General features: G+C 34.2%; 1 protein-coding gene and 1 non-coding gene across 3 annotated transcripts in view; both read left to right on the top strand.

Moving 5' to 3' along the window:
- The window catches only part of tsl (membrane-attack complex domain containing protein torso-like), a 68,792-nt gene extending 44,630 nt beyond the window's left edge, over nt 1–24,162 (top strand). Inside the window, exons 2-7 of one of the 2 annotated variants that reach the window (XM_076126015.1) lie at nt 16,999–17,123; nt 18,142–18,366; nt 18,777–18,899; nt 19,493–19,667; nt 21,553–21,687; nt 22,220–24,162. In XM_076126015.1, coding sequence (XP_075982130.1) covers nt 17,017–17,123; nt 18,142–18,366; nt 18,777–18,899; nt 19,493–19,667; nt 21,553–21,687; nt 22,220–22,480 — 1,026 coding nt within the window. In that variant the 5' untranslated portion in view covers nt 16,999–17,016 and the 3' untranslated portion in view covers nt 22,481–24,162. Of the gene's footprint in view, nt 1–16,998; nt 17,124–18,141; nt 18,367–18,776; nt 18,900–19,492; nt 19,668–20,190; nt 20,326–21,552; nt 21,688–22,219 lie in introns of both variants that reach the window. The other variant, XM_076126014.1, reaches the window with a different exon arrangement.
- Nucleotides 14,736–14,850, top strand: TRNAL-CAA (transfer RNA leucine (anticodon CAA)). Its single transcript has 2 exons — nt 14,736–14,773; nt 14,805–14,850. It is a non-coding gene; the product is annotated as a tRNA-Leu (tRNA).
- Nucleotides 24,163–27,809: the final 3,647 nt, after the last annotated feature.

The following is a 27,809-nucleotide window of genomic DNA, read 5'->3' as shown; positions in this document are numbered from 1 at the left end:
TATCTCTTTAAGCTGTTCAATGAGACTCGGAACGGCTCGATTTCTTTATGAAGACAACTCCCGCCCTTACAATTGCTTGTACTGTCGTCTTGTCCGTTGTAAGTGTAACCAAACCAGAACCAACAAGCTATTTGTGGATCACACAAATAAATGCTCCGAGTGGGAATCAAACCGACGACCTCCTGACACATTGGTAGTGGCGTGGCGCCCACCTTTACCACTTTGCTAATAATAATAATCAGTACTTTAATATTCATTTATTACCAGTCCAGTATTACAAAATTATGTTTATAACTACGACAACCCCACGAGGCGCAGCCTGTATTGGGGAGTACTTTAATATTGTTGAAAATGTTTTAGATGTTCAGTGACGAAATACAGAATTATGAAATAGCTGTCATAACTCTGCAAAACATATATTTTCTTTAAGTACATGAACATCTTAATACAAAAAGTAAATGATTTAATAAACACATTGACCCGCGGACCGTTTAACCGGAAACCAGCGCAGGCATGACTCAGAAGCGGGACTCCAAATTGTGTTCAATCCTTTTATAACAGCCAGTATCTTGTATGTCTTGGACCACTTTATAAGGAAAATGTGAAACATGGACAATAAGTATAAATAATAATAATTTGTAAGAAAGGCAGGACCAGTTAGGGTCCTAAAGCCCTTTGTCATGCGAACTAGAAAGTTATTTTACGAATGTAAAGTTATTACTTTAATATTGTACAGAAATTGGATTGCTTGACATTTCGGCGCAAGTAACAGTGGCCATGCATGCATCGTATAATTGAAACCTAAGAAATGACACTAAAAGCACGTATATAGAATTCAGACAAAAAGCACATAGTATAAGTGAAACATACGACACTAATATCATTGAAATATGGCTGGTAATTTTAATTTGTAACAGTATTTATTCCTATTCATATTTCAGCATGCGTTTTATGTCATCGGCTGAGTTTGGCGATAGCCATCTTCAACCAAGTATGACATATTAGTTGTTACGTTATTGAGACGATTTGGCTGTTCTATCATTGGTATGCTTATTTTACTGTCTTCTTCTTCTCTATTTTGAAGCTTTATGTCGGAATTTTTCGATTCAGAGTAGGCAATTATACCTGATGAATGCCTCTAGATCCTACCCTATCCTTTATTTTTACTTAAGAAATAAAAAAATCCAAAATTATAAAATCCGTGCCCTGACTGTAGGACGGCACCGTATCTTTTAGCCAGCCTACATAATACGATCCAATTGGTAGATCAGATACGTTTGTAATGCTATGCCAAAATCGATGACACCTCTAAAGTACGAACGCAACACGGCCGAATTCCATTCTACCAAAAACAACTAAGGCTATGTAGTACAAGGATCTCATTATGAACATATTTTACTGTTACATTCACATTCAAAGGCTTCTCTCTATATCATTATCATTTTAAGAATGCTTGTTTTTATTCGTCCTACGTTTATGCCAAAACGGCTGAATCGATTTTGATAAAATTCGGCTGTATGATAGATTATTTATCGGAGAACATAGATTAAACTTATGAAGCGATCCAAGTTGGGGCAAAAGCTAGTTGTATTATAATTTTATAAGTGCTGTAAATAATAAAATAAATGGATGATATTAGCTCGAAGGATTTGAATCTACATATTTAAGCAGTTTGGATGCCATCGCTGATGGAACGTCCTGTCGTTTAGTTGGTAATTTTATATTGAGTCTAGAATATTGGTATTTATAGAAACTATCAGAATAAATTATGATCTAATGTAGTTGTTTGATAAAGTACGCACACATTGGCAAAATTCACACATTTATACTTAGATGCATACAGACCTAAAAGCTTCTAAATGTTGAAAAAGACCCAAAAAAATTTGATCTCGCGGATGGATATATATGTATTATGTATAATTTTTGGACTGCCTAAGTATTTCATTTCCTAACAACCGAAATCTTAACCATGAATAAGATATGCCAATTCCTGAGGTACTACATAGCTTACACCACAATTTTTGGACTCCTAATGCGATTCCATCATAACAAGAAAGACTTGAAACGGGAAGTAAATCCAAGAATTCTCAAGATATACCTTTGCCAAGGCAAGTTTGAATAACATCAACTCAAAAATCATTATATCATAAATTTTCCGCTAATACTAACACTATTACGAGTACACAAATGAAAGCGTAACAATAGGTTGTACAATTCTAAAACATTACTGATTAGGGTGACTAACTAAACACCTGTGCTAGGCTTAGGCTTTATACACAGTAGCATTTGAATTGCTATATCGACGCAGACGCAAACGAACCAGTTGGAGAGATTGTCGACTTGCGGCTACGCAAGCACGCTTATGCATTTTCTTCCTGATTCAGACTATATGTGTCAAAATCAAAAATCTAATGGTTAATTAATTTAGGTCAAATATTGACAATTATGATAGTCGTTACAATTACTGTATCTACCACTAGTGAGTGTGTGTCTTCATCACTTCAATGTGTAAGACTTAAGAAAAGACACCAATTACTCCCGAATTCTCCATGCTTTTAAAAGAGTTATCTCTGCATTTTAACTCTTCAAAATAATGCCTTGCATATTATGCCACATACGTGTATATGTAATGTGTCGAACAAATCTGAAATGAGATCGTAACCAATTTTTTCCATCGATAATTTTTTTGCAGCGAATAACTTTACCGTTTTGACAGATCGTCTGTGGAATATCTAACATAATAAAGTTATTTGGTGTTTAAAACACCAATTTCTATTAAATTATAAACGAACTAATACAAATATTATAGCACACAACCACAGCATAAGAAGTTCAGATTCCTTAAGACAAATAGCGACTGCTGCCGTGAACCTAGCTTTATGCAAATAGAGCCTAATCTAGTAGAATCTATGCCTATACCGAGCATACGAGACGTGTTAGAGCGACATCTGTACATCTAATTACACCATGTAAGGTGCATGATCTCACTGTGGTTTGAACCTTCACCTAATTGGTTTGCAAGATGCGACCATTGCACTACATAGCTAAAATGAGACGATTCGAGAATATTTAGGTCTGATTTTTAGTTATTTTTAAGGTGCGTTATTCATTTTTCTTAGTTTAATAAGCATTTTTTTAACCATTTCGTGATCTTACTAAAAAACAAATAAAAGCATTGTTAAGTGCTTAGAATATAATTGGTCTAGTTGCTTGAATCATGTTGATGTTTCTTGATTCTTTGCCGATATTCGAATAGGAAAATATTCCTGAAAGAAAATCGTAAATTTAGCCCTTATAATGAAATGTTTTAAAGAAGAATAGTAATGTTTAGAGATGAAAAGTTATTTTATTTTTTAAGTTAACGAAATACTTAAGAAATAACTTGAAAATATAACACGAACATATCATTTAGTTATCCCTTTATGCTTCCGAAACTTCTTTCATTCGTATAAAGGAAAAAATGCAATTGTTTTGTTTTCTTATCACACTAACTAGCGGATGCAGTGTCATAAAAACGAATCAAGCTATAAATTCATTTACACAGCAAATTAGCAATAAAGTGTAGGAATTTTATGACTTAATTATCCGATCTTTATGACTTTATCAATTGTGGAAAATATTTTCTTTTCGTGGTTTCACTGTTAGCATTAACTTTTTATTACTGTCGTGAAAATAAAATTTCGCTATAGATTTAATAGTATGATAAGTGGCTTATAATATTGTAAGCTAACTTTAAGTCTGTTATCAATAAGATATTTGATTTAAATGAATAAATTGATCAAAATATCACTTGCGAAAGCCATGCATGCTTTATATTATACATCTTTTAACAGTTGACGAAATGTAAAGTCTTCAGTCTACACTTGATCGTGAGAACTCCGGGCCTAATCACTACTTTATTCATAGTAAAGACTTGTTCAGGATCGCGTATTTTAAAGTTCCGCACATCAAAAAGATAAACTGCCTCCGTGGCGCAGTGGTTTAGGTTAGGGTTCGATTCCCACACGGGACAATTATTTGTGCGATCCACAAATAATTGTTTCGGGTCTGGTTGTGCTTTGTGTCCGGTATTTGTATGTTTGTAAAAGTCCCCGCGACACAAGAGCAATTCTTAGTGCGGGAGTTGTCATTAAAAAAAATAAGAATAAGATTTTCAAACGAAAACTAATTTACTAACTAAATCACACCCATCCTAATGCTTAACAAGCCGTGTAATAATGTTATATTTATTTATAAACATGTAAACGCTTGTTATTTAGACTACGTTTAGAGACTATGTTTACAAGGGATCCAATTATCATTCAAACGCTAACGTGTTAAATCCGGAGACGTTTTGAGTAACGTTGACAGATAAATGTTTGCTGAACAAGAATTTAAACATATGAAAAGGTTTTTTGTTCGTTGGTATAAACTTCTAACTACTTTTGAGCTTATAAATGGTTTAAATTATTTACCCCCGGTTTCTGACGTATATTTAGCGGTAGTTTATCTATTCAATAGCGTTTTTTATATGAGTTTAAACGCTACTGAATGTATAAATTACCGCTAAATGTACTCAGTAACCGGAGGGTAGACGTTAAGCGTTTTGTAAATTATTATTTTCGGAAAAAATTTCGAATAATGTGACCAACATTGTTTTATGACTTTATTTGAGGACTAATCGATTCTTTGGCAGTTTTTCTGCTGCACATTATTTATGAAACATATCGAAATTACTATCAACGGAGGAAAACGAAGGAATATTGAAATTTCAAACTGAAATGACCTCAATTCGAATAAAGGTTTATTTCAATTTTAACAATAATATGAACTTGGAAGAAACTCAAGGTAACACACACATTTTTAATTATAATAAACAATTGAATTGCTTGATACTTTTTGTATTAAGTACGTCATTTGTATAATTAGTTAAGATAAGTGTTATGTTTTTCCGATATGTTTATTTTGGACGTCAAGGCTGCTATATAAATAACATTTTAAGGCTTTTTAATACAATTTATTTTGATTTTCAAGTACTTTAGTATGATGTCACAAGTTGTAATATATTTTGATTATTACATCACATTATACGTTTGTCCATATGAAGTTAAACTTAACAGTACGTAGAAGGACGAATACAACTTTATTAATTATACATTTTGTCAAGAGAATTTTGCTGTAATAACATGAACAAGTATACATACAACACTGCTATACCTGAAGGTGTAAGCAGAGGTGTATACATGTTCACTCATGTTTCCCCGTTTTCCGAGTTAGTCTCATATAATAGGATTAAGCTTCTTGAAACTCCGGGTGAAACTGCGGGCTACTCTTATATAAATTACGAAAGACCAATAGCACTTTGCCCAAACTGGGAATCGGACCTGAGACTTCGTGGTCAACAGTCGTATAAACTGCCGCCTAAACTACAGAGGCAGTCAAAACTTAAAAATAAAGTTTACTGATACAACCAAGGCCGGGAAACGAACCCCCAACATTATTACAAACTACTTACTACTGACATCAATAAATTACCTTCTCAAAACAATAGCTAATTTCGCAACATTTTCAATCAGTATAATTAAATGCTAAAAGTAAATGCAATCAGTAATGCCATTGAATCGGTAATGTTTACAGTTGGGCAATAAGCCTGTGTCGAAGCCTTATCGCCTAGTCTTACTTCCTGCTTCAGTTGCCAGCTGCCCCGCCCATTTTCTACTGTTACTTTCGTACTGATAGTGAAACTGATGAAATAATGTATTATACTATAGTTGAGCTGCTTTATTAATATACTAGAGGCCTGCTTCGGTTTCTTCCGCGTTAGATTAAACTTATTTGTACCTATATCTAAATAATTATATAACTCAAAGGTGACTGACTAATTAAACATTTTGAAATACCACCCCCGAGGGGATGAAAGTAGGTATGAAAATTCTGTCTTTAGTCACAAGTCGCGGGCAAAAGCCACTACAGTAATAAAGGCCTTTTAAATTGTGATGAATTTTTCAACAGAGTTTGGTAGTTCATAGGATTGTCCACTCCACATAAACTCTCAGAATACTGAGAATTACGCATACCTAATAATGACAGTGTGAAGGTATCCCACGCATTATATTCGTCCCATGGATGAAGATTCCGCAAAATAATCTTGAAGGAGTGTCACGTAGAATGGTCCAGCGCGGTATTCCACGACGCTCAGTTTTGTTTTTGTCTGTTTCTTGAATAGCACCAAGACCGGGATACGTTATTTATATATATTTCTATTGTCATTAATGTTATTTTGACAACGACGTCAAAACAGCTTCAATACTGCTAATTAATATTCATTGATAGGTCGTTTACATATTAAATTTTACGTACAAAATTCTGCACAAATGCGTTGCCAAAATTTTACACTTTGATTTTTTTTACAACTAAAGCAAGTCAGAACTATTCAATAAATTTAAACAAACTCCCCTACTTATAATATTGCTTTCATTCATGTATTCAAGAAAAAAATCAAAGCTACTATAAGCAACTAACACAAGCAAAAACATTAAATAAATTCAACAAACTCCTTATTATAACGTTGCAATCGGTACTTGCGCACGAGTCGTTTCGTTTGTTGTCGTTTCCCCGCTATAAATACACCCCGACGCGCCGGGAATGCTTACTTTACCGTTGTTTGTGCTTGCACGCGATCTATTACTTATTGTTCACTTAGCTCAGTTAGCTCACATTCTTAGTGTTATGTTTCTAACTTTATATGCTGTTTAAGACCTATTCATAGCGTTAATAGCGACTTTTTGAACGTAATATACGTGACTAAAACAATACAGTCGGAATTGCAGTTTTTTTTAATAAATATTTTTCGACACTAACGCGGTCGTCCTGTCGTCGCTGAGCCTGTACTATGGTAACCAGATCACTGATAAATACATACTTCTAAATTCACACTTATATAGACTTAAGAAACAAGCCCGGAACAGATACTAGTGCTCATCACAGAAATAAATGTCCTGGTGGCGAAATGGTGTAACGATTGTAATTTTTACAAGGGGTCTCCTTGCGATTTGATCGTGACATTAAATAGTCCATAGCCTTCCTCGATAAATGGACTACTCAACACATTATTAAAACAAAATATCAATTCGAACTCGTAAGGTACCCGCGGGTATTAAGGCCTAGCTAAGGGAGATTTGTAATAAAATGAAGAATATCCAATATAATCAACCAGTTTTTATAATAATCAGTCATGTACTTATATTACTACCGAGTTTAAACAAAAAATTGCTTCTAAAGCTTAAAACTAAAACATTATAACACTTTTAAAAAAACGCTGTCTTTAGGCCTTATTATAATAGGGTAAGGTAAAAAGGCCTATACTATAAACTATTCAAAATCAACTTAAACTAAGTAAATTAGTATTCTTGACATCAATAATCATTAACATAAGGCAATAGAAAGCATAGTAGTCTTAATAAATTAAATAAATTGTCCTTATTCGCATCCATCAGGACATTGAAAATCATCAGTATATTCTGTAGTCAAACCGACACATTCTTCGTGGTACCACTTGAAGCATCGAGAACATTGCCTCATAGCATCATCCATTCTATCTTCTTTGCAGGCATGACCGTACCGATATTTTTTTTTTGTGATTTATTTTTGTCAGATTGCCTTCTGACTACAATGCTCGTGTGGGAGGCATCGTGACTGTAAGCACTGAAAACAATTAATAAATAAATTGAAAATATAAACTACGTATATACTACCCACTAACAAACATTTTAAAAACACGCTCCTACTTATATAGCAGTTAAAAAAATAGGAGTATAATAAGGCCTATTGTAAAATTTTATAGGCCTTAATATCCGCCAACCACCTATTTACAGAAAAGAATAATAATATAATTTTTATAACTACAAGTCTCTTAAAACGGTAATCTAAGGACAAGCATACGTTAATTAATAAGCGGACAGTCAATACAGGTTTGTAAATATGATATTTTCTAAACAACTTACGTTTTACTGGAGTCAATTTTTATAATTCGTGCTACTGAACCGCACTTCTGAATGATTTCGATGACATTTCCGGGGGGAGAGGTGCAAGAGTGTGTCCGCCACTTTGCAGCGACTCGTATACGCTCTGAGCTTGTGTGACTGTAATCTTGATCGTCTACTACTGTATTTCGTACGTTTTTTGTTATTTAGGCCTTATTACCCGACAGGCCTTAATACCCGCAGGTACCTTAATTCCCGAGATTAACGCGTACAAACAAACAAGCTCTTAAGCTTTATATCACTAATTTATATAGATATGCGTTTTACAAATCTCACTTGCATTAAGAGAGGAATGCCTTAGTGCCTCGAGTTATGTTCAACTTGAAAGTTACAACTCATATATCTTATATTTTATTACCTAGTTCACTCACAATAGGCTGGAATTACTTGTTGAAGTTAACTGTGATTGCATACTGTTATGAGTTATTATTATTTGCTTTCGCGTTGTTAATAAATTAAACACTTTGTTTAAAAGCCTACCATTGCTCATGCATCTTATCTTGAAAGAATGAAAAGCCAAGCAATGACAAAGATTATTTATGCCTATGACTTTTGGCCGCTTTGAATCAAATTCATAGCTTAATAAGTTTCAGCAATACTCTTTACACTTACTTAATACCTCCTAATAACAGCAGTTTGTATGAACAAAAAACCCGTTAATATTCCACAATAATACTTATTTCGAGGTATTGAATCGGAACATTATCTATACTAATATTATAACGCTGAAGAGTTTGTTTGTTTGAACGCGCTAATCGCAGGAACTACTGGTCCGATTTGAAAAACTCTTTCAGTGTTAGATAGACCATTTATCGAGAACGGCTTTAGGCTATATAACTAGGCTAACAGGCTAACAGGCTACGGCCATTAGAAGCGGAGTAGCAACGAAAAATGTTACAAAAACGGGGAAAATTATGACCCATTGTCTCTTATGTAACGCAAGCGAAGTTGCGCGGGTCAGCTAGTTTCATATAGAAAGCCTTTTTGCCATAAAGGAGTAAAAAGAGACCGCCATTATTAGTCCGTGATTAATGAACCAAACCTGTTTAATATTCGAAATTCCCGAAAACTTCCGGAATTACCCGTATAGACACAAAGCCTCAAACATTTCTCAATACCAATACCACACGAACTTAATAACTAGCTCAGTATAATCTCCAGATCTCATAATTGCATCCAAATCGGTATTAATGGATGCAATACATGATTGCCTCATCTTGAGAGCATTCGAGTGCTCTTGAACAATATAGGTTAATTAATACATTACACTTGATGTTTGATGTCTTAAGTTATTGTTTTATACGAGTTCTTTGAGATGATATCATAAGTCATGTTGCTAAATTGTCGTTCTATTGTTTTATATTAATTGTGGTTCATTCATTAGTCTAATGTTTGGTGGGTGATATTATTATATCATTGAGAAGAGCAGTGTACACGATGTCGCTGTTTTGATGCCTAAGTTAGTTTGTCCTACTAATATAAATACCACAGTTTGTGAGATGTGTATTAATTCCTCTCTCAAGTAAAAATAAAGGCATTTTTGACCGATTTTTAGTGCAGTTTGGTAGACAGATAGTTTATATCTTGAATATCTTATACTTTTTAAAACTTTTTGCACGCGGAAATATTCACGGGTATCATTGGATTATGTCTTTTCAGGAAAGCTATGGGCTTTTCACTCTGTGTCCAATCGGAACTTTATAAACAGTACCACCGGTATTCACAGTGTAAAAAATATTATTTCTGACGTTAATGGCTATTACAAATAAAACAGCTAATTAGATGAATTCAATGTCTTTAAAATAATTAACTTAATAATGTCGAAGAACATTCTCATCATAAGTTATTTATATTTAACCTTACTCTAGTTTTGATCGTAATTAAACTAGTTTATTGTCTATTTTTATTATTATTACTTTTTTCAAAAACTTAGGAAACGACGTTTTACCCGTTAAATTGAATACTTAGTTAAATGTGTGTATTGAATATATTTGTCGCAATCACGTTAGAATCAACCAATAATGATTAATTATTATTAAATTTATTCCGGGAAATCAATCCGCTCAGGTAAAGCCGTGGGCTGAAGTTATGTACGAAATGAGTTGAGTTCGTTAACTGGCTGTATCATTTGTTTCCTTTCGAAAAAGTACATATTAGGTTGGGGAAAAAGTCTTTTCGCATTATAGTATGTATGAACTTGTAATAAAATCTTTTCTCAAACAAAAAAGCTCGATATTTGGGTATAATACTATAATTTTCATATAAAATTAACAAGCATTCCCTGCTCTCCTTAAATGTTCTATAAGACTACAAAATTACTTATACACTCATATTAGTAAACACGATAATAAAACACCCAGCGAGTTGACTGCACGTCTTGTTCTTACTTTTAATTCAATTTTCATTGACACTAATTCAGCCGGGCCAAGTATGGGGCAAGGCCATCTCTAATGGACTAAACACACAGGTTTTAAATCATTATCTATTAATAAAAACAAGATTTCACTGTAAAGAAACAATTTATTCGTCATTTAAGACATCTTTGGAATAAAATTAGCGTTTATTTTTATAGGTTGAGGATGATTTTGCGCGCGATTGTGAATATTGACGTAATCTGAAATATTTATTGTGATTAGGCTAATAAATATTTAAACCCTAGTGATATAATACTAAGTCACACCTATCAATACATATAAAACTTTTCCCTAACTGAGTGACTAGGCCGATGGACATCTGGTTAAAATTCGGTATGAAGATTCCTTAGGAAGTGTAGAGGAGCACTAAGAGAGGATCTTTGGAAATTATCTCCCAAAGGAGGTAAAAAGGGGAAAATACTTCTATTTGAAAGACTAATATAAAAACCATTGTGAAAACGGGAAAACTCAAGTCTACGCGGACAAAGTCGCGGGCGGGCCCTAGTAGGTATATTATAATAGATTCGTCTGTTCGCATTTATTCTGAATATGTTACACCTTTAGATGAGTTAGTGGAGTTTTATGGTGTTCATTAAAAACGGCACACGATGACGACACGTGGTTGGGATTAAAACATGCTTGTGTGATTTATTGGGTGTGAAAGATAGAGTAGGTGTGATAATTCCATTTTATTGATGTCTTATGTTGGGGACCACTGGTCTACCTACTTTTGGTCACAATACTAGTTGCATAGTGATCTAAGATACCACTGAATGAAGTCATTAGTTAGGTCTTTAACCAATTTTAATAAGACAGTTAAGTAGGTTCACTAGTTCGGATGGTAGCGCCAATGAGAAGAGCTGGCGAGAAACTCCTTGCCACTCTTTATGGTTTCAGTAAACGGAATATAGTTAAAAAACTAATTCAACCAAAAAAACCTGTCCAATTCATATTTAAATTTGCAAATATAACTAGCGGCAAAACAATGAAACGTTAAGTAATTTTACCATCTTCAATTATAATGATCTGTGCTAATAGTCGTCTTTGATGGCGAGGCTGTTACCTGGCGTGTAAGCGTGTTATTTTAAAAGATAATATCGTATTTATTACATCAGGTCACGGTACGGTGGAGACGAATCTCTTAGACAAGAAACACGCTCTTTGTGAATAGAATCAAATTTACAATTTACAACAGTATTTATTTTTATCTGTATTCAGTTATACAAGTGTTTCTATAAATATACATAAAGTCTGTTTATACTTTATGTCTATACAAATTTACTATTAAAATTATATGATGCTTATAAATCGCACAATCGCTGATGTAGAAGTTACTTCTTATAAATCACTTAGATTTTAATAACGTTCCTTAAAAATACTTCTACGATGTAAATCGAGAACCCTTATAGCTTAATTTATTGACCCTATATGTGCTAAGTTCACCTAAATTTTATTATTATTTGCTCTCTGGGCTCCGGTATAAATTTTAAGTGAAGCACTAGGTATATACCTACTGATCCTTATAATCTGTACCACTTCCCGTTGTAACTAGTAGCTACATAAAGACACATATAGAGTCAACAGAACGGGAAATCATCAGAGAACACATCCAAGGACGATAATAGATCCAAGAATATTATTAGAAACAATTCAATCACTAAATATAGTTATTTAGTGATTGCTATACTACTAATTAAATATTAAACGGAACACAAACTATCAGGTCTAGTGTCAGACAAGGTCGCATTGCTATTGAATGTCTTTCACCTCATTACAGCTGATTTGTGCCGGAACTGACCACTTTATAACCTTTTATTTACTTTGATTCCGGTTTGCTAATATTTGGGTCTTTACCATTGTGTTTTGGGTGCTGTAGTAACAGTTTGATGTGAAGATTGTGTTTTCTTTACTCTTTAAGGAAAAGAACTGGTTATAAATATGACAAGAAAAGACTGGTATTGGTAGATATATGTATTGTATTTACAATTTAAGCTATAAAAAGCTGTCGAAAAAATACAACTTAAAAATATTTTTCGACATATATTTTATTTAATAGGTAGGTACTGAGTTATTGGCCGAATATAGCCAGGATCGTCTGTCAGTGATGAGAACAGGTTATAAACAAATATTAAAAGTTTAATAAAAGTTTAAAAAATGACAATGATGATGTTAATCGTAGGTTTTTCCCGTCTTCTAAATATATTTTTCAATCTTCCTAAAATAACACCTACCTATTAACTATTTGATCATGTAGATTAAAACATTAACAAAAACTACAATCAAATTGTAGAAAACGTGAGATGATAAATGTTCATTAAGATAATTACTTAATTACTCAAATAAATGTTATATGTATTTAAGTAGGTATATTATATTATATTCCTATAGGTCAAAATCTCGATCAAAAGGGAATTAACACTAATGTTAATGGCAGTACCTATTATGTATGTAAAGCTATCCGAGTCAAGTTTACGTGAGTCAGCAGACTAGGTAAGTTAGTAAATGAGGCCATCGTACTATCATAATCATTTTACTCAAAGAAATACAATAAATGCCTGCAAGTAAACGCATGAAGTAAGCGGTAGCAGAAGAACTTTTTCTCTCTCTTTCTAATTTCATAGGGATCCATAAACTAGAAAGAAATCCTTCAGAAACGCTGCTCTAGAAAATTGGTTAGTTCTATAATCTTTTCAGATGTCGTTCGTTGGACCGGATCACCTAACCAACAGATAAAATTACAAATATAAGCCATATTCTCAATTTCCCACTGCTGGGCAAGGGTCTTCTCCTGAACTGTGACTGTCCTGGAACGCTCGGAAGGAGACCCTTGTCCAGAGGAAAATTAAAGGGTTAAATTAAATCAAAACTGGGTTCTAAAACAACAAGTCTTATTAGTAGTTATTAGGCAATGTATTTCCACTTTCCTTCCTCACTTAACAAAACATCCAAGAATTTCACTACACCGTGTTACTAAGCCAGTAATTGTTTAGACTCTGTTTCCTACATTAATCGTTCAATTATCCGTCTACCTACGACTCACACTACACTGAATAGTACAACCGGTCCATCCAAAATTGTGACGATAATGCAATACTATTTCACTATAGTATCATACCAGTTTCTTTCAAGGAAAGTAGGTAACCTGAAGCATGAAATACCGAGATATTATCGTTAAGTATTTCCTCAGTAAACGCTGATTACTTACTTACTACTACTTATATCAGTGGCGACTCCAGGAGTTTGGTTTGTATGGAGATGAAGAAGGGATCTTTACAAGGCTAGAAGCTTGATCCAAATAACACGTAAGGGTTATGTACCTACACTTTATATGCTCTTACTTTAACTCTGTAGATGCTCTTCATCCTATAATTTATTTAGTTAATATAACCAGTAGCGCTATTCTCTACGATTGAGACTATCGACTAAGAAGAATTTGACTTTTTAAAATGTACTGCAAAAACAGTTCCTTCTGCGCTCACTAGAGGCGTTGATCAGATTTTCGACAGCTAGCCGGTTGTCGATAGTCGATAGTGGTAAATAATCGCTCTACAATCTCTCAAATTATAAGAAGGAAACAAAATGCCGTTTTCAGAACAGACGAAGGTTTAAATCATCACAAAAACATAAAAAATCATACCAAACTCCATTCCTACAACTTTAACAAAACTAAATACCGATTACAAAAATGCTTTACTAACCTCTATAAAGCGTTATAGTCACGACACAACCGTTCTATAGTAAAACTACAATAGTGAACTATTATACAGATGGTACCTAGTCACCGACTGATCCAATACACAAAATAATTAGGTAACAAAACTCAGTGTCACGGCTCACGACAACTCTCAATAAATGGACCTACTGTTTATTTTTTTACACTGTGATCTCATTTCTTACGTTTCGTAAACCGGTTTCAATTATGTAAGGGATTTTTTGTCCTTATAGTGTTATGTAGAGCAACGCTTCCGTTTACAATTTGATCAGAAATAGACTTTATTGTGAATGGCTGTAATTATTTGCTTTTAATTTGAACTAAAGTTTGCTCTTAATTTTAAAACCGTTTTTATGAAGATTTAGAAAAGTCACTATTGCTTTAACCGATAAATCTTTTTTTTATATCTATAAACGAAACCTAATTTATGTAATAGTAATAGTAAAGATAAATATAAACAAACTAGTTAACAAAAAACATTACTCAAACATTTAGATACCAAACATATACTACAACGCCATCTAGTAAGAATCGTAGGAAACTCTCCGCGCGTGAAGGTGAACGCTTATTTCGCCGTACTCAATATGTGTCAGGATGGCCGAGCGGTCTAAGGCGCCAGACTCAAGGTTTCCTTGCCTGTATAACAGGTCCGAGTTGTTCTGGTCCTCATCTGAGGGCGTGGGTTCGAATCCCACTTCTGACAAACCTTTTTGTCATTTTATTACAAAAGTTACGTTTATTTTAGTTGATTTAAATACAGTGACATGTTTATAAATGAGTTTTGGTTACATAAATACATTGATTCTGGTTTTTGTTATGTAATAAACCAGTATGTGTTGAGCTCCCTTTACATACGACTTCCTTTATTATAGAGATCAAGTTATGTATGTTTTATGTGTCAATTGCAAAAGTATTTATTTCGTTACAATATTTTATTGGATTACTTAAATAAAGATATTCGCAACTTTATTGCTTTAATAAGATAAATATTATTTTACATTAAGTAACTTTAGTACAAACAATATAAGTATTGAATAATATCACGCTTGTTAAACGGTTAGAGATCAGCAAAACTTGTAGCACCCAATTAATTGGCAATTAAGTAAATATTTGTGACAGCGTTTCGGTTTTAGACTTAAAAAAAAATTACACCATCCGGTGCGTTTAAGCGGCCTCCCATCTAATGATGAGTCGCGACACACGTAGGTACCTGACTCATTTAAAATTTCGTTTATAATGATCAAAAAAGTAATTTGCAACATAAAAATAAATAAGTAACTTTATGTAAACACGGGACTTTATAATTTGGTCAGTCCCGGCAGAACAGGGGCATGCTTGTTAAATTATATAATAACATCGGATAATAGTTTATTATAGGTTCATTCCCTGTCGTATACATTTCGTTGCGGTTCACTTCAATCTGTATCAATGGAAACGACCACACATTTGCGTCATTCGACAACAAATTACATATACGTATATTATAATGACAATACATACTTAGCTAATTAAATACTATTGTATCTTGTTTGTAGTTGTTTTGATGATATCCAATTTGTGCTAAATATCGTCTATGGTTATAAATCTGAAAATCCAAAATAATGCTAAATAATTGCTTACTACTTTTTATGATAGTTTTTTTTTAACTGCACGTTTGGCGCAGTGCTTAGTGTGTCAACTCGCCGCAATAAACGTAAAGCCATTTATTATTTATGTTTAATATCGATGGACTACAGACTACAGAGTCCTGGCCATTTACGTACAGGCACCAGGCCCTTTATTTATAGAAGACTTTTTAATATCCAACTATTATTCCGTCCTGCATTTATTTTTTACTTTCTGATCAACGGCTTGTTTCTATATTCAGATACGCAAGGATACACGATGTTTCCTCTATTTACCTTAGCCTTTGATCCAAACTATGTCGGAGTGGGCTTCCAGTCTCACCGGATATCAGTGTTTTACATGGAGCGACTGCCTATCTGACCTCCACAACCCAGTTACCTAGGTTTATAACTCTAAACCCTTCGGTAAGACTGGTTGTCAGACTTTCAAGCTTCTGACTACTGTTAACGACTGTCAAAGATTTTCTTTATATTACAAAGAAAAAAAGAACATATTATGTACCAACTCGCTAATATGCAGTTAGTAACTATATTACACAATCATGATCTTTAACCCATAGCCGCGTATTGTAAGTCAATACACTTCAACATTGTAATCTCATGTTTTTGTCCTGTTTCCGTTATAACACCAGTTTGATGCCATAACAGCTCACACCACGGTTTGTTTGTTGTTATGTGCTTCTGTGAATACTCAACAGCCATTGGATTGTAAGAATGTTTGTACTGATTTGAGAAGAAATTGATGTTCAATCTTAAGACTTATGAGTTCATTAGTTACTTCAATACCACGATTCATTCATACGATTAGCAAGGGGTAACGATCGGTTTTCTTGATTTTAAAAATATAACCAAATCTATCCTTAGCGCCTGAATCTTTAGTTGCAGAATAATGCTGTTAGAAGTCAAGGAAGGAAATAGGCTTTGTAGAGCTACTACAGTAGATCGCTCCCAGTAGTTCTTCGCCTACTTTCCTCTTCCCGTTATTTTTTCTAGCAATATTTTAACTTATCACACTTCAGTTCCCAACTTACAATATTACTAGCGCGATATCGATGAAGTGAAAAGATGAAATGAAGACAGGTCGCCTCCCAATAAGAATGTTGGTGTCAAAAATATTACTTTGTCATCTAATGCCCTTTTACTGCGCTAAATTGGTCATCGCTCCCCATTCCGCATATTTTGTCAAATTGATGTATGTCTAAGTGCATATGTTTGTGTTGTTTCAGGTGAGCAGGGCGTGTGTGATGGTGCGGACCCACACAGTGCTGCTGCTGGCGGTAGCACTGTGCGGCGCCGCCACCACACTCGACTCGGAGCTCGGGGTCGGCAAGGCGATCAACATATTTATGAGGTACCATCACACATTTTACTAATATCATAAGAGCAGAAGGTATGGCCGAATAGCCAGTTACATTAGAAACAAATCTTCTGTTTTCTGCGGTACGTCCGCAAAAATCAGGCTTGGATGTATTCGCGGCATTCTTCATTCCTCATACTATATAATTTACTATAAATTGCTACATAGGTCTTAAACAGGATAATAATTTTGAAGGGGACGTTATTTGACGTTTTAGTTTACGTTGGTAGTAATTCCTCGAATTTAGATTGAGGAGAAAAGGTGGCAAGCTACCTTAAGTTCTCAGATTTACTCTGCCTTTGGCTAACTTCTTTAGTTAAGCGCTAGAGGTTTGAGTGAGAACTGAGATCACAAACCTTCAAGAAGTATAGTCGTTATGAGACTGAAACGATTCTACAGTAAGTTGACGGAAATAGCCGTGCCCGGTAAACGGCAATTTCCCACTGAACCTTAACTCGATCATGGTCTCGTGCCCAACATGTGACAGAGGCTAATTGTTTTACCATTGTGTCTGCTAAACGCACAGACGACTATTAGTGCTGTCTACAGACGATACTTATTCACAAAAAATATTAATCTCTTCTGGCGTAATATACTGCTAAATGTTTCAAATAAAATTCATCGACAGCTACTTGACAGCTGGCTCGAAAGTGTAATGAAACATTATTTTTCAATAACCCATGTCTGTCCCACCGCAAGGGTCTCCTCCCAAGCGAGGGGGAGGGGTTAGGCCTCTAGTCCACCACGCTGGCCAAGTGCGAGTTGGGGACTTTGCATGCCCTCAATAAATGTATTAAACAAATTTTAGGCATGCAAGGTTTCGTCACGATATTTTCCTTCACCGTTAGAGCAAGTGATAATTATTTCTAATACACACATAACTTCGAAAAGTACTTGTTGTGTTGCCTCGGGTTCGAACCTGCAACCACTTGCGTGGGAGGTGACAACTTAAACCACTCGGCTATCACTGCTTAAGAAACATTGCTATAGCAAAAAATAAATCGTTTTTCAGATATGGCTACCTCAGTATCTGCATGCGGGTGGTCCCGCGTAATGACACGGAAGGCTGGGTGTTCCGCGAGCCCACCGTGTCGGTGTTCAAGGAGGTGGAGCGCTACTCCATCGCGCCCACTCCTCGCCACGCCAAGACGCTCTTCGACGGAGACTTCCACATGGAGTTCTGCGATAACCTGAAGCAACTGCTACAGGCTTACTTTAGGGATTTTAGTTTTGAAAGGTACTTTTGAAATTCGTTTACGTAGTCCATATTTCAGGTATGTTAAAGTATTTTTAAATGGATATTGCGAGTACATACTTTTTTACCTTAACAACAGTGCCAGTCGCAACAGTGGAAAACACTTAACAGACTTGTTGTTAGACTGATAATGCTCAATTTACTATACTCATTTTGACAATACATGCTCCAACTTTCCTCGTTTTCCCTTTGCAAACACTTCAGTCGATAGCATATTTGACAAGACATGACTGTGAATAATCAACAATACTTTTCATTTTGGTCCTGACTACAACTACCCCTAAACGTTATTAGGGGCAGTTGTAGTTTGATTATAAGCAAAGCTAAACAAGACCTTTTGACTTTTACGTTACCGAGTTGCCTTTAAATAATCTCGATGTCGTATACTTCAGACTGGAGCGTCCATGGCGCGCGTTCACCGCCGGCTGGCCGACGGACATAATGGCGAGGAACCTCGGCATCAACTCCTCCTTCATCAACGGCGACCACTGCTACGTGCTCGTCAGGGTCTCCAGGTAATAACACACCGCTCACACACAGGACAGGACAATAGGACAATGGCAAATACGACAGTGACAAATAGGACAGTACCTAGTACGAGTCTCTGTTGGGCAATTAGCAAAGCAATTTGATTTCACTGTATTAAAGTTTATGATTTAATATGAACAAATTTTATTATTTTCTTTAAGTCCTGTCCTATGTGTGAGCGTGCTTTAAAATAGGTAAGTCTTACCATAAAAACTATTTAAATTTAAAATAAGAGTACATACCTTACTTTTTTTACCTATACTGTAGGCTAGTTTAAACTGCTCATATTATAGTGTAATGTAAAAAAGATTACTTAAAAGTAATTTGATTCCTTTTATTCGTAGACAGGGCATAACTGAAGTTGGCTTAATGATTATAATACACGAATATTACCTAGACTGGTCGATCTAAGTAACAAAATAAAGTAACTAACAACAGTTTATTCTTTAATTTAACTTTATGAAAAAAAGTGAATTAAAAGTAACATCAAAATCTCACAATAACACTAACATTAAAATAACAATCCGGCAACACCTCAACCTTTTCCTCTAAAACTAACCCAACTTCCTCCTGACTCCAGGTTCCGTGAGACAGCGAAGCTCAGCGACCTGCCCGGGAACATTGGTGTGGAGGACGTGGTGTTCGAAGCCATCCAGGAGTCCACGCTCGGAGACACCGCCTCCATAGCCGACTTTATAAGGAAGTACGGCTCCCATTACATCGCGTCATATATCACTGGGAACTCGCTTTATCAGGTGAGATAACAGTTTTTCAATAAGCTCTTGAGGTATATTATACCGGGTAGAAACCCGGTATAATATACCTCAAGAGACTTGTGGGTCGGTATTCCCAGGTTGTTGACAGATATCAATTAATAAATATTTTATCCTGCAAAGTGCAGAACACTGTACAGGTCTTGTCAAAGGCATATCTACAGATTGTACCGCCCGGCCGCCCGGTATTGTATTTCGTGGGCTTTATAGAAGTTTATTTCTTGCGAAAAGAGGATATATGCGCATGTGGCATGGCAAAAAAACTAGTAACAATAGTTTTTGTTGCTACTGAGAAAACTACTACTAAAATAATACAAAAAAAAAATATTTTCAAGGAGCTATCAATTAAACTAAGAACAGCGCCATCTAGTGGCACTTACTTGTAACGGTCTATCAAAAGTCACCGCTAGATGGCGTTGTTCTGAAGTATAGATCTGGAAAATCTGAAACTTCAAATACACTCAAGTTATTTCCTGTATCTTATTATATTTTATAAATTCTCTAGGTATTTGTATTTTCCCGCGGCGTGTACTCCCGGATCAAGGAGCGTGTGAAGTCGCGCGGTGTCGCTGACATACCGATCGCTGAGATGAACAACTTCTTCTCACCGCTCTTCGCCGAGCATGTCGGCGCTGTGAAGGTTTGGACTGTGTGTCAATTAGGGCCTGATACTACAAACAAACTACATTTTTATATGAAATTATTTAATGTGAAATTATTACTGCCGTACCGTAAATATAGTCAACTCTAAGGCACAAAATAAAGTAACTTTTCCACCATTCAATTACAAGTTATACCTAGCAACAGTTCAGTTTAGAATAAACTTTATTTAATTATTTAAATTAGTAATGTTTCGGTTACAATAAAATATAAAGAAGTATTTTACAGTATAATTGAAACCCAGACATAATTTCACATTTCTAAAATGTTTTATTTACTAAAGTTTGTAGTATCAGACCTATTTGCATGAAACATCCATCGCTCACGCTACAAAGCTTGCATTTAACATGGATGTCATTGCAAGAGACTTCTTTTCATTCCATCATCATACAACATAAGCATACTACTTACCTGCTATGTGCTTGCCTGTCTTTAAACCAAAGGAAATATACTAATGGTTTAAACTATAACGAACGTTATCATACTTTCTAAGCATCCTCTCTCTCTTTCATCTCGCATCAATTCATTTTAACCATTCATTATTTATACGTTTACGTACCTGTGTAGGAACTACGGCCGTACTTTATGCAAAAGTTACGCTAGACATAAAAAAAAATCTATCTACCTAGATGGATAAAATAAATGTCATAAAATTATTTCAACAAAGATTAGATTATTCTTTTTAAATTAAATAAGTACGAAATACTTTTGTTTCAAAAAACAGAGAGTTCTCAAAAAAGAAAACCTCATAAGAATTTTACAATCAGGTATGTAGATATTGTCTTTAACAATAATAAATAACAATATAAGTTTCTACAGACAAACAGTAAAAGCGGTATTGCAGGACATATTTTAAGCTCACATCGTGTAGGGAAAAGTGATAGAGCGGCGTTATTTTAGTAGATATTCCCAGTAGTTCCCTTTAGCATAGTCCCCGGGGCGACAACTGGTAAGAAAATTCCCAGCTACCACCCAAAGTAACACCGCAAGAGGGAAGTGGAATATACCAATAATATTAAGTTAAAAATATAATATTAAGTTGAATGAGAAAGAGGGAGTATGTAACTATTCAAAGCGAATATATTAAAAAGAAAAACAATGAAAAGAAGTTTCAAAACAGTCCAAACAATCACACCTGGAGTACACGCCATAGATAACAAATTAAAAAGTAATACAATATAAAATATTGTCTATGCTCTCACTCCAGGTGTTTGTGTTCTCTAGAACAGCTTACTCTATGATCAAAGAGAGGTTAAAGAGTAAAGGAGTGGCTGATATCACTGCTAAGGAGCTGGAGGGCTACTTCTCACCATGGCATGCTAAGCATATTGGCCAGATTAAGGTAACAATAACAACAATAGAACTACTGAAAAACTTGTAATATATTGGGAAATACTTTTTTAAAAGTTACCGGGTTTTAATGGTTTCCAAGACCCAGTTTGTATTTGAAATATTGATTTAGTTTCTTGCACTGAAAAAATTGAAAAAACAAAATATTCTCATCCATATCATCAACGTAAAGATAATAACAAAACATGCTTGCAACTTTTCATACTAAATCCATAAAAATTGTTCAAAATAATTGCATGATCATCGTCCATTGCTTGTTTCAATTCATTGATATCATACACTTACTCATTATCGAAAAAAACGTGTCATAACTGTAAAACAAGCATGGGTTACATTCATTCATTCATTTATCAAAGTCCATTTTCATCACTCCTGAATAAGTATCAGATATCCTTATTAAATATTGACAGTTGTTTGACATTAGCTGTCACTTTATCTAGCAGACAGATTATCTAATACTTATTCACTTGTCGTAAAACTGTACGTTACATATTCAATTTAACTAACGTAATTTCTATTTTCAGGTGGCAAGCGGCAACAAAACAGTTGAGAACTGGGCAACAAAACGCCTAAGAGTCCATTACTACATATTTTCCTACCCTAGTTTATTAAAATTACACGGCGAGCCGTCCCTCCTAAGAAGCCTAGACACGCTCTTAGGAAATGAAGCCTTATTACAATTAGAATTAAAGACATTATCCCCTGCATTCAAAGATGCGAAGAAGAAGAAATGGTTCGAAGAAGTCATAGACAATTATTTGAAATTATGGGAGAGTAATATGTGACATGTATTTTAGTTAATTGTATTTTAAGTAGTTATTTTTATGTAATAAAATGTTAGGTGTAAGAGTTATTGACCGCTTTGCCCGGTTGTTATGGACATTGTTATGTTTTAAAAAGTTTACCCAGGACTGACTGACAGGATTGATTTTGATAATAGCTAAACTTCTAGGTCTACTTTTTGGTGATGGATTTAATGCTCTCTGTTACACAGAAGAACGGTACTAGCCACTATTAGTACTATTTTTCAAATAGGTAAATGAATAAACAGTTAATAAATAAATCATAATAAATATGTTTCAATCAAACATAAGATAGCAGTGCGTATTCTTTGAATAATTCGTGATTTCTTAGCATCATTTCACTCTAGTATCGATTCTATGTAATGAGAACCTTTATAGGCATGAAGTATAATTTAATGCTAGGACAATAATTTTGATCAACCAAATCATGTATCAGTCAGTCGTGAGTGAATATTTCTGAAACGCGTTGTAATTTCTCTAACAAAGGGTTGCCATTTTACAAAATAATGATGGGGTAACGACGCGGGCAATGCCGTAAATCTCATCAAATCAATGCATTAAATGTCCTAAGTATAATAAACAACGAATATTTATTATATATAAAATAATATTAATATTTTAACAGCCTGGTTAAATTTAAAGCAAATCAATAGACGGAAATGTTAAGTCTAGTCGTATACATTTTGCTGAAATGCTATGTATTAGAATTAACATTTATAAAAACATATTTAAGTATCAGTTTTTGTCACATCATACAAAAATTAAAATAACATAAGAAAATTGATAAAATTAAGGGCCGGTTTCACCACTTCTCGATAAATATCAGATAGTTTACCAGGTGGAATTTAGTATTTTGGCAAATTATCTCATACATTTGCTGTCACTTCATCCAGTAGATAGCTATTATAGCTAATCTGACACGTCCATAATCCGATAAATATTTATATAACATTTGTTGCCAGGTAATATAATTATATCTATAAAAGGACTATTATTTGTGATTAATATTAATATTTAATATAGAAGCATGGACTAAAACAAATATATCATATAAATAATAAAGTATTATGACACGGATTTGATTCAAGATGTATATATTTTTGTACAAATACATTTGAAAATGTGCCTTAAATTCGGCTATAAGTCTTTTCAAGTCTTCCATTTTATATATCTAGCGTGTAGAGGGCGCTACTGTCCTTAACTGTAAAATCAAGTATTCTGTATAAATATTGATTTAATCCAAAATGTTTATAACATTTTAAAATCAAAAGTGCCAATTTGTAGTGAAATTGTATGATAATAATATCACAAAAGACTATTGCAATCTAGAAAAAGATATAAAATCAGCAAATATAAATGTAATATTTTTTTTATATGTACATATAAATATATAATTATAAAAGTCGACATAGAACCTTCAATATTTTATCCATAGACAATATTATATTCTGTCCATAGATTATATAAGTATGACCAATTTATAAATATCAATAATATTTTTTTAACGTGCAATATTAGCGATTTCGTACGCGATGTTGCAATAAGACGCGGGATCAACTCGATGTGCATTTAGTTTGGTTTAAGTAGATAAAAATAAATTATAAGTAAAACTAAGGTGGTGTAAATATAATTATTTTGATAAAATAAAGTTATTTTGTGACTGATACTGACGTTTTAATAACCCGTATAACTTAATTATGAATTCATATTATATCATGCTTTCCAGTTTTTTATAAAAAGTAAAAGTTTTGAGTTTAATAAATAGGAAGAAAAATAGATAAATATGTATCAAAACCTTTGCATTTTATAATGGACGATACTACTGTCATCTATTGAGCCTACTACTTAACAATGAACTACAATAAAAACAAAATATACCTACACCAAAATCGTAATGCCATTGCTCTACTCAGCAATTAACGCGATACTTTAACATCCTTATAATTCAACTAGCTGACCCGCGCAACTTCGTTTGCGTCACATAAGAGAGAATGGGTGAATTTTTTCCCCGTTTTGGTAACATTTTAACTGGTAGCCTATAGCCTTCCTCAATAAATGAGCTATCTAACACTGAAATAATTTTCCAAATCTTACCAGTAGTTCCTGAGATGTGTTCGTGATGTGATTCAAATTCAAACAAACAAACTCTTCAGCTTTATAATATTAGTATAGATATGAGACTGGACTAATTATCTTAAAAGACGTCAAAAACCACTCTATTAGTGCCATCCGCTAGCACCGAATTTGTAATTCTTTGTGTCACAACAAGTTTAGCCCAGAATTAGTTAAAACAACAACTTAGTTTACTTTCCTGATAAATGCTTGTGTGACCTTATTTTAAAGACAGTCTAAATATTATAATCTGGAGTGGAATTGGGTAGCTACTTAGTTAAGGAAGTAGATTTGCATAGCAACTAAGAACCTTTCGATATGATTAAAAAAATTGTTATTTAATATTTTTTGATTTGGTAACAACGCAAATAGTTTTTAAACTAGATACCACATTTTTTTTAATACGACTCAAGCCTCTTATTTACGACACCATTTTTATAATGAAAATTTTGGGAACCGTCCATGAATGGAGGCACAATAATATTTGAACTTAGCATCTCCTAGTCAGTCTAGGTGGACTTCGTGTTTCTAAAATAACTTTTATAGTAGGTAACCCAAATAAAAATACCAATATCACAAGAGGCGTTGGATTTACACGTCGCTATTTTTGTCCTTATTCCACGTTAAGTAAACTCCCGTCTCGTGCTTTCTTCTCCCACTCATATAAATTCTACCTTAATCTTTTATTTTCATCACACCATCCATCCATCCTTCTTACTACCGCTAAATGTACTCAGAAACCGGGGGTCAGTTATGCTCTATTTACAAAATTGTCGGCCTCTGTGGCGCAGTCGGTAGTGTATGCGACTGCCGCGCAAGAGGACTCGGGTTCGAATCCCGGGTCGGGCTAGTCTTCTTTTCTATTAAACAAATTCTCAGAGATTGTCCGAAGTTAAGAAGTTGAGGTTGTAGACCTTCATGCTTCGGAGCGCTCGGCCGATGTTGGTGTATCATGCCCACACTTGTCCACTGTAAACAAAGTTCAGCATAGTCGACTGGTTTCAATAAAATTGGCCGCCGCAGTTAAAATCGGCCAGGACAACATTTTATTCGCTTACAAAATTGTCATTTACGTGAATTGAGGTCATATTTACTGGTCACAATTATAACACGCAAGTGTAATTGCCCGTCGACTGTCGAATTCCCAGCGTTCAACAGAGATAAGGGTTAATTCACACAAGAGGTGAGCCGGGGTTATCGCGCGAGTGAATGAGCGACGTCTGAACCAACCTTGATTTTTGTTCTTAGTATTGGCTAATTTTATATTAAATGAAGTTAATAATATCTTACTTACTCAGAGTGTAAAACATGCTAACCTTAGGTCATCATCGGCCTAGTCTTTCTTCCAACTATGTTGGAGTCGGCGTCCAGTCTCACCGGATGCAGTTGAATGCCAGTGTTTTACATGGAACGACTGCTGGGCGGACCTCCATAACCCAGTTACCTGGGTTATAACACGATACCCTGCGGTAAGCATCATCACGCCAACCTTTGATTTTAGTCCGAATTATTTATCGGGGGTAGGTAGGTACATATTACTCTTTTAGTCACGTATTACAGTATTGTATTAGAAAAGTTGTAAAAAATATTTGGTTATTAAAAAGAGTGGCCAGGAATTTATTAGCAGTTATTCTCATTGGCTCTACCTTCCAAACTGACGGTAAATGGAACTGCTTTATTCTTAAAAATTACAAGTATCTGTCTTTGACCTACATTAATAATAAATTATTTAATTTTAATCAATCCCATAGACACGAGTATTTTTTCCCTTAAACGTTTTACCAAGTAGGTACCCAGTTTGTAAAATTGCAAGGTCATTAAAGTGACAAAACGTGATCGCAACAAGTTATCATGCGTGATTTAAGATAACAGATCATATGCTTAGATGAATATTATTATTGACCTAAGCTACCAGTTAAATTATGTAATATTATAACGTTTTACAGTATTTTCCATTACATCGCCTTTATTTCTTAGAATTAATCTGCTTGTCTTGTACCAAGATAAACTGATCTTTTCATTATTATATAAACAATCATAATCCAAATGAATGCATGACTGGGTTACAAACCAACAGACAACGCATGATATATAGGTACACAAAATACCTAACAAAAAAACCAACGTTTCATATTATTTACTGAATTGAGTTGATTTGAGTCAGGTTGTTGTTTCCATGTAGGTATATACAAGGTATACTCATAAAATCTTCTTGGTCATGCAATTATTCATACTGAATGTGGGGAAATCCTTTGGGTCTCTACGTTAACTCAAAGACGACGATAACGTTTGTAGTCACTCTATTAAACGATATAAACTTTCCTTCTATTATCAACTACACAAAGAAAGTCTAAATTAAATTAAAAAGTAATACCAGCCATCAATTAAAATCCAATCAAAAATGATCACAGACTATAAATATAAAATAATGGTTTGAATATATCTGGCCCAGTAACGACGTTTTAATTGAATACAATTACAAACCCTTTATCATGTATCCATGACCCATTAGACTATTTTTTGTCGTAAGAATAAGAGCGGACGACATGTTATAGAACGAAACACAATATCAGTTATTTTATTAAATTTTGAAACTTTCACACCTGAAGATATTTCATCGATTCAATCATGCCTCTTTTTAAAGGGGTAGGCAGAAACCAGAGAAGATAGAAACTACAGTTAGTGCCAAATAAATATCTCTTTACTGCGAGAAGTATAGGTATAATTAACAATTAAATACACTTTCAATTTATTTAGTTCATTCATCACCCAAATCGGTCCGGTTTTCGGAAAATTCCGCCACCAGAACCAAAAACGGAAGCCACTGAAGATGTACTTAATTAAATCATATCAATCAAAAGCAGAATATCTATACTATTTGGCTGCTGCAAATTAAATACTTCTTACAAAAACCTGCCGTAGGAGAAAGGACTTGTATAAAGTTGTATAGAGAACCTTAGGAATTGAATCCATTTTGAACATTTGTACCATTAAATCAGCACTGTACCAAGAAATGTTCAAACGCTGTAGTTCATTATGTACGCATTTAACATAATTTCATTTAGTCAACCTGATATAAATAGTTTTATGGAGAACCCACTTATCTATACATGAGTTAGGCGCATGATTCAGACAAAACACAAGAAACAAAGGATACAACCAGAGCGTCGCAAACAAGAAACTATTTATACAAATTCGT

Source organism: Anticarsia gemmatalis, chromosome 18, assembly GCF_050436995.1.
Source record: "Anticarsia gemmatalis isolate Benzon Research Colony breed Stoneville strain chromosome 18, ilAntGemm2 primary, whole genome shotgun sequence".
Classification (NCBI taxonomy): Eukaryota; Metazoa; Arthropoda; class Insecta; order Lepidoptera; family Erebidae; genus Anticarsia; species Anticarsia gemmatalis.
The sequence above is the reverse complement of the archived record's forward strand: the minus strand, read 5'-3'. Positions and strand labels throughout refer to the sequence as shown.